Source organism: Somniosus microcephalus, chromosome 24, assembly GCF_052327205.1.
Source record: "Somniosus microcephalus isolate GS21.2 chromosome 24, FLI_Smic_1.0, whole genome shotgun sequence".
In the NCBI taxonomy this organism is placed as follows: domain Eukaryota; kingdom Metazoa; phylum Chordata; class Chondrichthyes; order Squaliformes; family Somniosidae; genus Somniosus; species Somniosus microcephalus.
Genome location: NC_141010.1, coordinates 50,527,864 through 50,545,797, shown reverse-complemented (window position 1 = coordinate 50,545,797; position 17,934 = coordinate 50,527,864). Strand labels below are relative to the sequence as shown.

Sequence of the window (17,934 nt, the reverse complement as noted above, 5' to 3'; positions counted from 1 at the left end):
TGATCATGTTAGAACCGCTGCTCCTCACGATCTATATTCATGATTTAGATGAACATCTCGTGGGCACTATCCATAGGTTCGCAGACGGCATGAAGATTTGTGCTAGTGTTATGACCCTCGATGAGAAAGAGAGACTTAAATCTGATCTAGATGCGATGGGGAATGGGCCCACATTTGGCAGATTTAATTTAATGTAGATAACTGTAGTGTCATGCACGTGGGTAGGCCTAACACCAAGCATGTATATACCATGCTTGGTACAGAATTAAATTCTGTTGAGCGTGAAAAAGACCTAGGAGTTATAGTACATGAGCCTCTGAAGGTGTACAACCAGTGCCAAGAGGCTATTGTGAAGACAAATAGAGTACTAGGGTATATAGCAAAGACGAACCAGTATAAAACACATTTCCAAAGTAATTGAAAAGGCTAATGGATCTACGCCCCTGCCTCAGCTCATCCGCTGCCGAAACCCTTATCCATGCCTTTGTTACCTCTAGACTTGACTATTCCAACGCACTCCTGGCTGGCCTCCCACATTCTACTCTACGTAAACTTGAGGTGATCCAAAACTCAGCTGTCCGTGTCCTAACTCGCACCAAGTCTCGTTCACCCATCACCCGTGCTCGTTGACCTACATTGGCTCCCAGTTAAGCAATGCCTCAATTTCAAAATTCTCATCCTTGTTTTCAAATCCCTCCATGGCCTCGCCCCTCCCTATCTCTGTAATCTCCTTCAGCCGCACAACCACCCCACTCCCCGAAATACCTGCGTTCCTCCAATTCTGACCTCTTGAGCATCCCTGATTATAATCGCTCAACCATTGGTGGCCGTGCCTTCTGTTGCCTGGGCCCTAAGCTCTGGAATTCCCTGCCTAAACCTCTCCGCCTCTCTTTCCTCCTTTAAGACGCTCATAAAAACCTACTTCTTTGACCAAGCTTTTGGTCACCTGCCCTAATTTCTTCTTATGTGGCTCAGTGTCAAATTTTGTGTCTTATAATACTTCTGTGAAGCGCCTTGGGACGTTTTATTACGTTAAAGGTGCTATATAAATGCAAGGTGTTGTTGTTGAGCTTTATCTCAAGGGGGGCTGGAAAACAAAGGGCAGGAAGTTATACTTCAATTCTACAGAGCCTTTGTCAGACGCCAGCTGGAGCACTGCGTTCAGTTTTGGGCACCACACCTCAGGAAATGTGTGTCTTGGAGGGGTGCAGATTCACCAGAATACCAGGTTAAATTATAAGGACAGCCTGCATAACTTGGCTTGTATTCCCTTGAGTTTAGAAGGTTGAGGAGCGAACTAATTTGCGGTGTTCAAAAATGATAAAAGGATTTGAGAGGGTAGATAAAGAGAAACTTTTCAACTGGTGGGGGAATCCAGAACAAGGGGGCACAACCTTAAAATTAGAGCTCGGCCATTTAGGAGTAAACTCAAGAAGCACTTTTTCCACACAAAGGGTGGTGGAAATCTGGAATTCCCATCCCCAAAAGGTTGTGGATGCTAGGGTCAACTGGAGTTTTCAAGACCAAGACCACCAGATTTTTATTAGGTAATGCCATCAAGGGATATGGCTTTACAGTACGGATCAGCCATGATCTAATGGCCCACTCCTGTTCCCATGAATTGGCCTAGGGTTTTAAAAAAAATATTCTTTTGCCTCTCCCAGAGATTACATGACTGCTGGTGGGAAGGTACAATGGGGTTCATATACTTAGTTGCGTCGCATGTTGTGAGACAGGCTCACTGGACCTTGCCTGTCTGTCTTTTTGTATGTTCGTAGAAGGGAATGTGTTCAGGGTCATTTGGCACCTTGAGAAAAAAATGCCCAGGTTGAAGATTATAAGGATATTGATAGCACTGCTTGATTTATTTTTCCAGGGGTGGTTGGGAAGGAAATTAACGTTCCCCGAAGTAAAAGATCAACAGGTATACTGGGACTGATGTCCATGATAGAATGATCATAGTGTGGCGGAGCCACTAAGGGACTCCGATCAAATGTATATAATTCCCTTTAACAATTATGTTAACTACAGCCTGAGTCTGTATCTTTGTATAAATTGTTTGCATGTACAGAGCGCGGTCCCTTTAAGAGCACGGGCAAACGCGATGACGTCACGCCGTTCATCACGTGATTCCCCCATCGGCGGGAAAAACGTGATGACGTCATGACGCCAGCCACGGGACCGCCCAAGCAGTCCTCGTGGAGCCTCCGAACTGACCAGACCTGTATTCGTAGTTCTCGTGCATTTGTTTGTTAAACTCAGTTTGTTTTACATTAAACATCGTTTGTTTGACCGCCTGAGTCGACCTCAGTCTCTTGATAGGAACTAGACATTCCTACAATAGATTAAATTTGGATGGAGCGGGTTTGATTTCCTTATGAGTTGGGAAGTAAGATTAGAGAAATTTAAGCTCAACACTCAAAGAAGAAGGAACATAACCGAGATATGGCCTGAAATTGCTGAAAACTTATGTATGCCAGTATTATGGTGCAGAAATTGCAGGAATTTATGGAGTGAGCGACTTATGTCATTACTTAAGCCACGCCATAACTTGCTGGGGCTCCTGTGCTGTTCCAGAGACCCTCGCCGAAAAGGCTGAACAGCCAAGTGTCATCATCATCATAATCATAATCAACTTTATTGTCCGGAATTAAAATCAATGGCGATTGGGAATTTGCTGCCTTTAAGCCGGTGTTCATGCTGCTGCCACTTAGACTGAAAAATAATGGCAGTGGAGAGCTGGCAGCAGCCTGATTTATGGGTTTAATCAAGATGGTTGTATCTGATGCCTCATTATCCCCAGGACCCATTCTCATAAATCAAATTCAAAGCGCTATGAGATGTTTGAGAGACTGCATAAGGCGCTAAATAAATGTAATTTTTTTTTGTAGTTATAAATTCTGTAATCAACAACTCCGTAATAACGCAGGCAAGAGTTAAATTATACATCTGGAGAACATGAAGAACACATACCCTCGGTAAAATAATACCTCAGGGGCAATTAGAAACTGAAGTTAGCTGCATTCAATTTTTAGGTTTGCCCTGTTCTTGGTTCTTTCAGAACTGTGATTAAACATCAACAATATATAGAGAACTGAAAATGAGTTTTAATTGCTAGTAGGAATGTGAGCAACCACAAGCAATTGGCCATGTTTCACAGAGACTGCCCTCTTTGTCAAACAGTTGAGGATTTTTTTTAGTTAAAATGTAAGCCTCGTTAAGCAAGTGGGTTTCATGGCATCAGAATGTCATGTTAAATCAGCAAATAGTTGCCCAGGGGATTACCTTAACAATTAAAATCATTTATAACGTTAAAGTCCTCTTGGTGCCAAGTAAAACATTGACAGGTGAGAATGATCGCAATTCCTGCATTTATACTACTGTTTCCTATTTTAAATGTATAGATTTGGTCTGTGTCTGTGGCTGGGGTAAAAACTTCTTAGATATTCCTAAATGCCAGTTTCCCTAAATTACTATTTACAAAAGCAGACACAATCCCCAACATCATGGGTCTGCATCGGACATCAGCTGCTCCGCCCTGACTCACGGCGATGCTTGCTGCCATGTATTCAAATCACTTCTCCAGCAAATTTTGCAGAAATTCACCGCTGGAGGATCAGGGAGGGGAACGGTCTAACGTATGGCGCTCGCCGTCAATACTGCCGCTGCAGCCAATTCTGGGCCATAAAGTAGTAAATGGTGTACAGAGTTATAAATGGGTAAACCTAGATGATTAGCAAAGAGGTGGAATTAAAAATGGAAAAATCCCTGCAAGCAACAGTACCACATAGATAAAGATGCTTTGAATAGCCTACCTCCAGCAAATGTAAAAAGTTACAGCAGCTGTCGAAACAATAGATGAGATATAACATGGCCGAAATGTTGCAGGGAGGTGGGGGGAGATAGTGGAAGTGACATTCCAAATTTCACTGCAGAATTTGCACAAGAAAAAATATAACAAATGGAGAAAAATGATCATTGTACCGATTTACAAAAGGGATACAATGAGCTGTGATAACTACATGGAAGAAAGCTTGATCAGCCAAACTACTGAAGTGTTCATGTTGTGTATTAGTGGCCAAGGTTGGAGGCATTTTGGGAGAAGAGCAACCAGAGTTCAGAAGAAGCTGCAGTACAAGTGATCAATTATTCACAGAGCAACTCAGTGAGGGGTGTACAATCTCACCCGTGTCATCATTCTATTGATTTTAAGCTGATCTTTAGCTCAATCTGCCAAAAGGCTATGCTTAAAATAATGAGATCTTACAACACATCAAAGACTTGTCTGCCTCAATGAAGAGCCCGACAGCATTTCACACAGTGCAGTATGCACAGCCAGCAGATTCACAGGGCGGCTTAAAACAAACAGCGAGCTGAGACAAGGCTGCCCACTATCAATGACATTAACTTTGGTGCCAATGATGCAGAATGACTAGTCTCTGGAAAAAAGGGTTCACAAGTAGAATTATACAAGTAAATGAGAAACCAGCCAGTTGGCACGAGTCCATAAATAACTAGAACTATTCTTGGGGTAAACCAAGTTGGTAGAGCAAAGATCAACTGCATCCAAACAAGGCAGAATCAGAGAAACTAGCTGTTAATACAGAAGAAACTGAGTTTAATTGAAACTATATATGGAGGATAGACGGGGCAAGACTTTGACAGATATAAGCACAGCTTGTAGGACGGTAGAGAAAGTACAACAAAATAGAAAGTAAAAAGTGAAACATTGAAAATGCTGAAAATCTGAAACAAAACCAGAAAATGCTGGAGAAACACAGTGGGTCAGTCAGCATCTGTGGGGATAATGGACAAGGTAACCTTCTGGGTACAGAACCTTCTCCAAAATTGAAAAATACTAGGCAGATGACATTTTTTAACATTATTTTAAAAAGGTGGAAAATATACACATAAAATAAAAAAAGACAACCCAAAGAATCAAGAGTGGAATGAATGAACAGATCACCCGAATCAAGTAACAGACAGAAACATCAAGACATTAAAGAGACAAAGGATGTGTAAATAGCTGAGGAAGTGGAAAGCTTAGGGAAATGCGAGAAATTGTGAGGGATGGAAAATCTGGGTGTGAATTAAAACTGGTTTGAAAATGAGGATAGAGCTTTAAAGTCTGAAGTTCCTGAAGTTAATGTTCAAACAAGAGGGTTGCAGGGTGCCTAGGGGATAGATGAGATATACATAAGCATCAAAAACAGTATCTAATCTTTCTCCTAGGCACCCTACTACTAGGGGAAATTGTGTTATTGAAACTTCAGAACCACAGTATCAAAACTTCAGAAGCAGGGTATCGGGATTTCAGAAGCAAAGTATCGGGATTTCAGAAACAAGGTATCGGGATTTCAGAAGCAAAGTATCGGGATTTCAGAAGCAGGTATCGGGATTTCAGAAGCAGGGTATCGGGATTTCAGAAGCAGGGTGTCGGGATTTCAGAAGCAAGGTATCGGGATTTCAGGAGCAGGGTATCGGGATTTCAGAAGCAAGGTATCGGGATTTCAGAAGCAGGGTATCGGGATTTCAGAAGCAGGGTATCGGGATTTCAGAAGCAGGGTATCGGGATTTCAGAAGCAGGGTATCGGGATTTCAGAAGCAAGGTATCGGGATTTCAGAAGCAGGGTATCGGGATTTCAGAAGCAGGGTATCGGGATTTCAGAAGCAAGGTATCGGGATTTCAGAAGCAGGGTATCGGGATTTCAGAAGCAGGGTGTCGGGATTTCAGAAGCAAGGTGTCGGGATTTCAGAAGCAGGGTATCGGGATTTCAGAAGCAGGGTGTCGGGATTTCAGAAGCAAGGTATCGGGATTTCAGGAGCAGGGTATCGGGATTTCAGAAGCAGGGTATCGGGATTTCAGAAGCAGGGTATCGGGATTTCAGAAGCAGGGTATCGGGATTTCAGAAGCAGGGTATCGGGATTTCAGAAGCAGGGTATCAGGATTTCAGAAGCAGGGTATCGGGATTTCGGGAGCAGGGTATCGGGATTTCAGGAGCAAGGTATCGGGATTTCAGAAGCAAGGTGTCAGGATTTCAGGAGCAAGGTATCGGGATTTCAGAAGCAAGGTGTCGGGATTTCAGAAACAAGGTATCGGGATTTCAGAAACAAGGTATCGGGATTTCAGGAGCAGGGTATCGGGATTTCAGAAGCAGGGTATCGGGATTTCAGAAGCAGGGTATCGGGATTTCAGAAGCAGGGTATCGGGATTTCAGGAGCAAGGTATCGGGATTTCAGAAGCAAGGTGTCGGGATTTCAGGAGCAGGGTATCGGGATTTCAGGAGCAAGGTATCGGGATTTCAGAAGCAAGGTGTCGGGATTTCAGAAGCAAGGTATCGGGATTTCAGAAGCAAGGTATCGGGATTTCAGAAGCAAGAGGCTGAATTTTCCATGGTGGTAGTGGGCGTGATCGGTGGCGGGTCGGGTGGGAAAGTTGTTTTTTTTGACAGCGGGTTGGGAACCCACTGTCAACTCGCTCCCACGTGACTTTCCCACAGGCGCATCTGTTATTGTGGAGCCGACCCGACTGGCAGTGGCGGGGAACCCGACTGAAATCATTATGAGGTACTTTACAGGCATAAGAGCCTTTCTCCCCCTACTTTTTAAATTTCCCTGCATGGCCACGGGATTCACACAGCTCGGGAACCACATCTGACAACCTGAGGCGTTGCTCCAGCTGATTACTTGATAGCATGGAAATCAAACCAAAATAAAAACTTGTTGATTACATCAGCAAACAGATTGATGGAGATTCTGTTCTACTTGAAAAGCTACTGGTAAATGTTAATTCAGAAATTCCTGAAGGGATGCGAGTGCTGAAGGTTCCCATCCTACCCTGGATGGGGAGGGAAATACATTTTGCACCGGCCATTCTCGGCTGTTGCCTTCCAACTGAACAGTAATTGCAGTGAATTGATCTGCACTATAAAAAAATGACATATACCATTTAAATAAACTTGTGTTGTTTCTGGTCAGGTTTTTCTCACAGTATACTGTGATTGTCCAGTTACACATTAAATCAAGTCATCAACCATAACAATTTCATTCTCATCACTCATTCCACTAGTTCAATTTGCTTTCAGTCCCTGAATATGACTCATTTAATTTTTCAGTCTGAGACTTTAGGGTGAATATCTGCAGAGGTTCTCTCACTTGTCCATTGTTAACTTCAACAGAAGAGCTGCAGAAATCTCAGAAACACACTGTAAGCACCAGTTACACTGTTTGTCAGGGATTTCGCAGCTCTTCCGCTGAATTTGCATAAGACTGTAAATCCACCCCTTTACAATTACATTTAAAGTCTGCTTAATTTTATGTATTACCTATATACACACATCTTTTATTTGTACCAGTTACTGATACAAAAGTCTATAGATTTGTGACTAAAGCACCAATAACGTCACAATTAATGTACTTTTTAAATTATGTTCTGATTGTATTTGTAGATGGAGTCTACATCTTACATCTAATATCTTAATGATATTATTTAAATATTTCTTTGTCACTCATGTATAGCCTTTATTATATTATTGTACAGTAAAGATTCAACACCCACTATGTTAGATTAAACTTAAAATTTAATGTGGCCAGAGTCCCTTTAAGGAACCCGGCTTAAAACACGTCATGAATGATGTCACCGGACCCGCTCCATCTAATTGGGAATGGGTGACACGCTGGGCAGGCTTAATAGGGTCCATTAAGGTAAGTTCATTTTGTACAGCGGGATGGAGCCAGCAGCAGGGTCGGGACCCGCCATGGACTCCGCCTGCACCACACTCGCCAAGGTAAGGAAAATTCCGGCCAAGGTATCGGGATTTCAGAAGCAACGCTCATCACAGAAGATGGAGGTGAATTCTGCAAAGATTGACAAAGCAAGGAAGAAGGGTAGCCTAATATGTTCAGGATAATTTGGAAGTTAAGGAAACGGCTTTCATATCCTAGGAGGAAAACATAAAACGAAGTACAGGAAACTTTGGTTTATCCAGAGGTTGTATGTCCGGAATACTCGATCTAACGGCAAAAATCAGGAGCCGTTTTCTATAAGTTTTTTTAGTTCTTGTTCTTTTTTTTCCCCAGTCAGGCACTGCAAGGTCTGTAGCTATAGCAACAGCTTCAGCTAGAGACGCTTGCAGCTGCAGCTGACTCTTTAGAAGCTGTTGCTAAGCAACAGTGTTTGTTGTCAGATACGGAGATGAAAACCTCCGTATGCTTCAACATTAACTTTGTATGTCCAGCAGTTTTGATAGATCGGCAACACGCCGGTCCCGTCGGTGCCGGATATCTCAAAGTTTCCTGTAGCCTTTGCGTTAACAAGCAGGTCTCGGATAGGGTTAACCACAGGGGTATGCTACAGATGGGATAAGGATGATGACAGCATCCTGTGTAATGAGATAAAGTAGAGGCATTAATATTGTGCTAATGGATGATTTAATTCAACAATGATAAAGTTGATCAGGCAAATTGTTTACTATGATCAAGGATTCAAAAATCAGGGGACATGAGCATTCCTAGAAAGTTAGGAATGAAAAGATAAAAGTAATAAAAGTAGTCAAGTGGAACACCTTTATTAAAAGCACAATAAAACTTGTGGAAATGAGGGAATGCTACTGAAACTGTCACTAATGAAAACAGCTTTACACTGAAGTGACTCTTGATAGCTGTCACCTTCTGAGCTGGCAGACTGAAAGTGACTGTCAATTTGTATTTTCTATTACCTACTGCCAGGCTGAACATGGGCTTCAGATGAGAAAGCTAGCTCATTTCCAATTACTTCAAAAATTATTCACTTGACATGGCTTTTATTTTTTGTGCAATCCAAGTTGAAAACAATAAAATTCTCCTTGGGCACTGTAGGGAGTTTGCAAAATTCCCCCACCTCGCCTGCTTTCCGAATCAAACAAAGTTGGCCACTTTTTAAACGTACAAAATGGAGTTCTGGGACACGTGACCAGAAAGCTGCTGGAAGCGAGTCATTTTTCTCCCCAGCAACAAGACTGGAGACAGGGCCTGGAATCCACAGTCCCTATGTGGATTCCAGGCCAGACATGGAATTGAATATGTAATCGCAAGTCGCCAGTAGGCCGGTAAGAACAATGAACCTGGTTGCACTGCAATCAGGGTTAAGCTAGTTAAAACCATCATCGGGCCCATCCTAACAGATCCAATCATATCAGAAACCGTTTTAGAGGACTAGGCACCAGAGACACCATTGTGTGACTGAAACCAAAAACAATGAGGGCCGGTGATAAGGCCGTTAGTGGGAAATCGGCCGTTTTGCAGCCATTTACAGTGAACAAAGTAACCTGGGACACCTCTCGATCTGGGGGAGGCAAGGCAGATCGAGAGAGTGTAACTGTTTTTAGTAAGCAGACAGAAAGGGCAGTTCGAGACACTTCGACTTGGAACACACTTCGGGAGAGACAGCTTCTACACTTCACTTCGATTTCATCCTGGGACTTCGCTGCAAAAGGGAAACTTCAAGGACTCTACTGGGAGAAGCAGTCTCCAAGACGGGGAAGGCTATGCACAGCAGGCCCATGCTTTGGTAAGCAGGCGAAGCTCCTGGTCCGTACTGCCTCCCGATTTAAACCTGACTGTTCCCCCCCCCTCCCCGCCCCGTGCCCACCACCTCAGGCAGGGATTCAAGAGTGGAACCAGGAAGACACGGGACGGAGTGCACCATCCCGGTACGGACCGGAGCCCAGAGCGGGCCTCGCTAAACGGCGCAGCCCGACCTAGGAGGGAAGCCTTTTCGCCCAGCCAAGGAGGAAGATCCACTACCTGACTGACGGGAGAGTGTGTGGCCAGTGCACACTGAACTTTACCAGGCCAGACCAACTAAAGCTGCAGTCCCAGGACAACCTAAAGGCCTTTGTTCCAATGCGTTGGGTGAGCATGAGAGTCTGACCCCCCTTTAGTTCGACCTAGGTTAGGGATAGTGTAGGAGGTGGGGATAAGGCTAAGGGGAGTGTTAATGTGTGATACCCCTCGATGTGTCGTACTCCTTCCCGCACTCGCGTGCCCTCTGTTTTGAATATATAGTATTCCTTTTTTTTTTCTCTTTTTAAAGTGTATAGAGCTGTAGCCTTGGCTTAGTATCGTTGAACCAATTAATTTCTCTGCTTGCTTGTTTTGTTTTATTTTTCTCTCAATAAAACTGTTATTATTTTAACCTTTCACCTGCTTGTCTGTCTCGAGCTTGTTATTCTGCGCATCAGCTGCCTGGTAGGATCCCAGTGTCAGAACTAAGTGGGAGTGTGGGGACGCCTCAAACGTCCACTGGGTCAGGCCCAGGCCAAACCGACCACCCAACCAACAACCCCTACAGCACAAACTAACGCTTCACAATATCTTTCTAATTATCTCAATTATATTAGGCTATGCACATTGAATTGATAGTGATAACCTGAAATATATATCAAAGAACATCCATCCTGCAAACATTATGGCCCAGAAATTCGGGTCGGGGGCTTCCCGCGGGTGCAAGCCCCCAACCTGCACTTAGCCTTGCGCGCCAGCCGTTGAGCTGTAGGGCCCCGTGGAATTCCGATCCGGGGCCTGGTCCAACTGCCAGTGTGCAGTGCTTGTGTATCCCAGGGGCGCAGTTAGTTCGATGCGTCCCCTGGGATCACGTGGGCCATGGGGAGCCAATCGGAGCAGGGAATGCTCCATTCATAAGTCTGACAGGAAGTGCTGTCAAGACTTATAAATACTACGGCCCCAAAATAGCACTAAATCTTGAAATAAATTTTTTTTAAATCACATTTTTTAAATAAACTATAAATTACATGAAATAACTTTTAAACAATAATTTAAATTTTTTGAAAAAAATAATTTTATTTTCAAACGGGGCTAAAAATAAACTTACCTTGCTTTAAAGTATTTAAAAATAATAAACCTGTGGAAAAAATGTTTTAATTTTAATTAATTCACCACTTAGTGTACCTTGTAAAAAGCAGGCCTTACGCCGGCTTTTTACATTTCTAAATTCTGCAGGCTTACGTGCCCGGGAAAACCTGTAAAAAAAAAGTGAGTTCGATGCGCACACGCAACCTCTCTCGCGCACGCGTTCGACCTCTGAACCTCTTCGTTCAGAGGAACGGAAGTGCCGGTTTCCCACGCATGCGCAGTGCATGCAAAAACCCGGCACTTCCATCGGGCCTACGGGTGAGTACCCCATGCGTACTCACCCGTGGAGACCCGAATTTCTGGGCCAATATGTGAATTCATCCTGAATTTAGCTTGTAGCCTCAGGCAGAACATTTGCTAATAAAAAAATAAACACGATGGAAACCAATAATCCATTTCCATCATCCCATGGAATGCAATGTATCATTACTGTCCCATATCTAAAACAAACAGATGTGGAAGAAGATCAGAGCATTAAATGTATTTCAATAAATTCAAATGCCAGAATTAGACAGTATTTTATACAAGTGCATATATTAGACTGGGATTTAGAAAAACAGATAAAATGAGCTCTTCATTCTCGCAACTGAAGTGGAACCCAGTGCAGACTATTTAATCTTACACAGTCAAACGGTTCAAATACCATAGTACTTGAAAATTAAATCTACACCCCTTAAAACAGGATTATCTAAAAAAAAATGTAATAAAAGCTAATGCACTCAGATGAGCTATGATAGGCTAAATGACCTTATCCTATTGGTGATGCTTATCATGTTCCAAGATATGAGGTGGTTTTGGCAGGCAGTCAGAATATAAATTTCCACAAGTGTGACCAAGTTTCCAGTTTTTTTTTAACTATAGATCCAAAGTAATAAACTGCGTAAGATTTGTTAAATTTCTGAATATTGTCCTATTGATAAAGGAAATAACAGACAGAAAATTTTAACAACACTCCTCTGCCCAAGTTTCCCATGAAAGAAATGTCTGTCACAGTTTCTCACCTGGGGTCGCAAAGGAACTTTGTCTTCTCTCCATCCTCTCTCCATATCAGCCATTCTCGAAAGGATGGGTGAACAAACATCCGTGTCATATCCCGCCGTTTTATCAGAAACATGGAAAGATTATCCATCCGCTGTTGAAAGTCCTCCCATTCAAGGCTACCATCAATATTCCCTGCATTGATTGCCTGATAAAGCTGGTCATCTGTCATTGGGTGCAAGGATGCCACGGCCACATTCAGCAGTGGTAGCACACGCTCAAACGAGGATTGTGTAGGGAACTTCATGTTGCACTGCAAGAGGTAGACCTCAGCGAGGGAAACAGGTACTACTTTATAGCTTGAACTCTTAAGCACCAAATATCCTTTTTCAATCAAGTCGAAAGTCAGTTTTAAATAGAGGTACGACCCTTGGCTCAAAGCCTTGAGATGAGTACTGAGTTTGCCAAAGGTTGTGTTGTCCATTTTGCCATTGAGAGAGATGTTATTCTGGATTTCAGGGCTACTGTGGATTCGGTGGAGGATATATGCCTGTAAGTCCTGGTCAATTGCCTCATTCACATCCAGTTTGTCCAGATATATCTTGTGGAATGGAAGAAGTTTGGCCACTTCCTGTAAAAACATTTTTTTTTTTAGGAAAAAAGTAACTAAAGTTTGATGGGAGTGATATCACAGCAGTTGTACAATGCTTGAAGATTTACAGCTACTATAGCTAAATTGCCACAAATATAATGAAGGAGGTTCTAACTCAGTAGTGATCCTAAATCAAAGCTCAAATGTTTTGGATCAATTCAAATGTGCAAGAAGTCAGCAACACATACCTTCCACTGCAGAAGATGCAATTCACAACTTTCAATTTGCTATTTTATAACTGGCTACTGGGAAAATATTGCTGTATACTGCTAAGCAAATCATCTTCCACTGCCCACATGACCTTTCTGTGCCAGGCTGTCTGCTGCTCTAGTCCGCTTAAAGGCCAGATCGCACCAACAAACAAAAAGCCTAATGTGTTGATACACAGCTGCTGTGAAATCAGTCCCAACAAAGTGTTTGATAGGACATATAGATACAACAATCAACAAGGGTGCAATAGAATTGGCTGTGAAAGAAGGAGTCTCTACCATTATTTCTTTATTTAATATTTCCCCCTCCTTACTTTTCATTCTTCTCACTGGCTGTTTACACCACCCAGGATCTTTAAGCTGGGAGGCATGGAAAGGACAATCTGGGTTGCTCACAGATCTTTCCAGCTGAGATGACAGCACAAACTACAGGTAGCCTGTTTATAATCTCATCCTGAACTGTGGACTCCTCTATAGCTAAATGGATGTTGTCAGTCTCAGTAACATCTTTGTCATGTTTCTCCAAACCTTTCCAATGCATCAATGTCCTGTTAAATGAAAGATGACCAAAACCCAATACAATATTCCAGAAGTGGTCTGATGATTTTTGCCTGCTTTTTTCTGCTAATTTTCTCCCTTCCCCTTCTTCTCCTGAAGGTGTTCGCCTCCTTGCTGGTGTACAGTTCCACATTCCTTCCTTATTTTACCCAAGTAGCCATACTTTAGGTGAGAGACTGGACACTGAGGTTTGGCAGGGTATTCAATCACAGCTGAGTGTGATCCTGTCTTCACCAGATGTCCACACTTGTACACTTTCAGTGGAAATATGGCTAATTTTACTCTCTCTATCCAGGGTCTCTGGAACAAATTGTAATGCCCCTACTGCAGACCTGATAGCTTAGTGGGTATGGTACTGGACTAGCAACCCAGATTCCGTGAGTTCAAATGTCACCATGGAAAATTGTGAAATTGAACTCAATAAAAATGGTAATTTGTGGGCTCGCGCCAGAAAATGACCACGTATTTATCATGTGACAAATTTAATTTATTGGGGCATATCGTGAGGAACCAACATGACTGCTGAAAGGACAAGGAACAGTTTTGTCAAGGATATGCTGAGAAACAGTGAGGAAAGCATTTTTTTGATTGATCGATGGGGCACTTGAGCAAATTGCACCCTATAGAGGTCAAAATTTCCCTGCATCCAATATTCATTCTTACCTTACCGACACATGCCAGATGCAAAATTTGATTTGTGCTACAGCAAAGATTTCAGAATTTAAGCAGGTGGTATACTCGCTTACAAGCAAACTGTCTTCCAGTGGTGGGAAAACAAATTGATAGTCCATGGCAGTGTGGACCATGCAGGGGCACGGCTGGTCACATGGGGGCAATTTGGACATCACAAAGCGTCTTAAAAGAAGTTTGTCCTTTCTATGCTTTTGCCAGCAGAATGTCCTCCAGGGCCAGATCACTGTGGCAGTATGAAGTTCCACAGAAGAATAAAAGGCTTTCATCAAACTAGTAAACACACATACCCAATTGTACCCCAGTTTTAGGGTCATGTCAATTTGAAAACTACACCCCCATATTTAACTCTAATTGAAACAGGCATCAAGGTCCAAATTTACAGGCCACATGTGCCACCTCAGGAAATCAAAATCCATCTTGACAACCTATAATAATCTTGCACAAGTTTGGCCTCCTCCTGTCAAGTAATCATACCTGAAGAGTCGTTCGAACTGTCACTATTAACTTCAGCCACGATGGGAATTTTCCAATCATTTTAGTGAGAAATGACACAATCGTGTCCCCATAATCTGGTTTGTGGAACTCTGCTTCATTCAGTCCGTCAATTAAGAGGATGTAATCTTCATCTGCAATCTTTCGCTCTGAAAGAAAAATAAAATCAGTAACTACCAACAGCAACATTGTCCTTTCATGTACAAAATGGTTTTGCGATCCAAGGCACACATCTTTTTGTTGCAAAACACGCATTAAATGACTTTTTGTTCAATTCAAGAAATGTACTGAATGAACCACTGGGTTTCCAAGTTATACTCGGCTGAGGGTAGGAGTTAAATAGACCGAGAAAGAGACAGACCACTGAACTATCACACTATGCATTTCATTCTTAGGCTGAAATCTGTCTGTAATGCTGATTCCTTTAATCTGCTGACTCAGAGGCTGAGGCTAATAGATTACTTGAGATCAGGAGTTCTGGGCTGTACCAGCCGACAATGATTGTGCACCTTCATGAAATTCGGTATCCATATGGTGCTCCAGCATTACCACATTGTGTACCAAAGAGTGAATCAGCTCAGGTTCTAAACCTGCCAAAAATACAATTTAAAGGAACTGTATTACATGTACCCCCATTCTGGGACTTAGTGCTTGAAAATACACTAACACCCACAGCATACTTTGTTACTGTCACAGATAGAATAGAATAAAAAATATCAACATTTACAGAAGTATTCTCTGGGAGGATAAAGGGGCTTATTTGTGATGTGGTGCCAACTGACACCTTCACAGCCCTCCATGGTGCAATGCATGCACTAACCACCTTAGTTCAGCAAGGGGTGACTGAACAGACATTTAAATGGAAAGTTAGTGAGGGACATATTTCCTGGTGCTAACACTGTCTTGAAGAGGAGTAAACAGGCAAAAAAGCAGCCTGTAGCCTTTCATCATCGGAATTCCATTTGGACCGTTGCGGGATACAGAATGTTCAGGCGCACAGCATAGAGGTCTGGCTTAAATATTAGCAGCTCTCGTGGTGCTTCATGGCCCTCTCTCTTCTTGGCTTGGTATCCATTCCATTTTACGAGCAACTATCTGTGAAATGCCTTTAAAGGTGCTAAATAAATGCAATTAGTTATTGCTGCTCATCACAATTTTGCAGAGGTCTTGCAGACTGGCAGAACCTCAGCAATGTCCACTGGGTTGCATGGCTTTAGACTGTACAAAGTCCAGCAGACAGAAATCTTTTTTATTGCAGTCTGACGAACACAGCTACACCACTTTGTAGCACACAGATGATAAGCTTTGAGGACAACTACATTTGCCACTTCAGCTTTTCTACCCATCTTCATGTGCAAGGCAAGAAACATGGGGATCATGTTTTTCCATTACATCACTGTTGTTTCCCATCATTTTGTGGTTTACCTTTCTGATGGGGTTCCTTTGAAGAGTAGGCAATAAAACTTAGAGGATTAAGGGAAACAGAAAAACTAATCACTTCTGTAGCTGCCTGATGCTATTCAAACCTATTAATATAAAGGGAAAATCTTCATGAGTTGAGCAAGTCTCAAACAGATCACCTTGCTATTTGAAAAAAGTGAGGTAATTCTGCCAGCAAACTCAGATACAGGTTTGCAAATGTTTTGCCACTAGAGATTATGACCACATTTGTAGAACTTGTAATGACATTTAATGATAGAAAGGGATCACAGTGCTTTAATTATTGTAGATGGGGAAAGGTACTAAAGATGACAGAAATTAATTGGAAACCATCTTATTGAGGTAGTTAAGAGTTTTTTGAATGGATGAATTGCGCTGTTAAGGTTGCCGATATCAGTACAAAGAGATAGAACATTTTTAATTTCTGCAGCTGGTAGTAACATTACAAACTTTTAGTTGAAGTAGAGCTTGGGTTAGATGTAGGCTAAAGTTACATCTGCTGGCCCCAACAATAAGCTTAAATGCACAACCTTAGAACATTATCCTAGACTGCAATAGTGACACTTCCATTACTCTCACCAGTCATCCTAAGGCTACTTGAGTGAGATTGTGTGCTACCAAATTGTGAACAGTTGTAAATCGGACTACCTTCATTAGATTGAAACAGCCATTACACATTTCACTTTAGTCCCTTACAAGTAGAATGAGGAAAATTTGAGCCCAACAGGGCTGGTTTCTGACTCAGATCCCAGGGAAAGGATAGAATTCTAATCACTATACCACCCTGTCTGCACAAATCCCTCAGTACTATATGTTATTCTCTTGATACCTATTTTTCTCTTTTACTATTTCCTTCTGGACCACATACCTTGACGGGGCAATGCAGTCCAGGCAGCTTGCTCTTAGCTACCCAGAAAGTACAGGAGAGAGTCCCAGTGAAGAGTCCTGTCTGATTTTCTCTTCCCTTTGCAGGGAGGTATCTGGTAAAATAGTTCCTGACAGAAACATGGCTGAGATCAGGAATTCCAGAATGAACCTCTGTCCCAACATCCTGTAGTACTCCAATGCACTGTGTCCAAGAATCACCTAACATCTAATTCCTTGAACTTGACTTCTATTCCAAAAAAAATGGACCTACCTTTGCGCAGATTGTCAAGCGGTTCCAGGACTCCTCTTCTAAACGATGCCATGGGATCTTGAACGCAGGAGCGCAAGCTGAGCATACTCTGTAAATGTGGTTCTCGAAGGAGCTGCTCCCGATAGGCAACAAGTTGGGGCGATCGGCAGAGGAGAGCTGCCACATTGTGCACAAACTCTGGAACTAAGCAGGTGTAGGCATTGTCTGCTTGGCAGTAATGGTAGGCTACCACCTGGAAAGAGAATTCAATGAGTAGTTTCATATCTTTTTAGTTAATTCCACAGTTGACTGTAAAACCACCTATAACAGTCAACAAAGTCAAAAGCAAATGTCACCAGTTTGATCTGCTGGAACATTATTCTTGGAAAAATTCAGGTCTTAACAAAAAGCTGCAGGACAATAAACAGAACTATTTACAGTGCTTCATAGGATTTGATGCTGTGTTGGGCCTGAAACTATAAAAGTATTTATCACCAACATATCTTTAGTTTTTAGTTTTTAATTTCCCCCCTGAAATTCTGCTTCAAGCTTCATCATTTCACTTATCTGTTTTCTGTGCTTCCAAAGTTCCACCACACATTCTTGAAATTAGAATTCACGCTGTTAAAACTGGCCTCAGATTAGCTAAATACAAGTTTCAAAGGCCAATGTTTCAACAGTGTGAAGATTACTGAAATTGAGGTGAATTCTTGGCTCGATTTTAAGCATCAAATGGGAAATATTATAACTCATCAAGTATTATGTTGGTGGCCCCAGGAGCACTATTACACCCTGACAAGATAACGTGTCAGTGCTGATCCAAGTGTAAGTGAAGTGTTAAAGTAAAATGGGCAATTTTGTGCTGTGAATGTCATCTACAAATG

The 17,934-nt window shown here is 42.4% G+C and overlaps 1 protein-coding gene across 7 annotated transcripts in view; it reads right to left on the bottom strand.

Moving 5' to 3' along the window:
• Positions 1–17,934, bottom strand: part of tanc2a (tetratricopeptide repeat, ankyrin repeat and coiled-coil containing 2a) — a 1,096,529-nt gene that overhangs the window by 180,943 nt on the left and 897,652 nt on the right. For all 7 annotated transcript variants that reach the window (XM_085966617.1, XM_085966618.1, XM_085966619.1 and 4 more), the window contains 3 exons: positions 17,072–17,303; positions 14,476–14,642; positions 11,913–12,520 (listed from right to left, as the gene is read on the bottom strand). In XM_085966617.1, the coding sequence (XP_085822743.1) occupies positions 11,913–12,520; positions 14,476–14,642; positions 17,072–17,303 (1,007 nt within the window). The remainder of the gene's footprint in view (positions 1–11,912; positions 12,521–14,475; positions 14,643–17,071; positions 17,304–17,934) is intronic.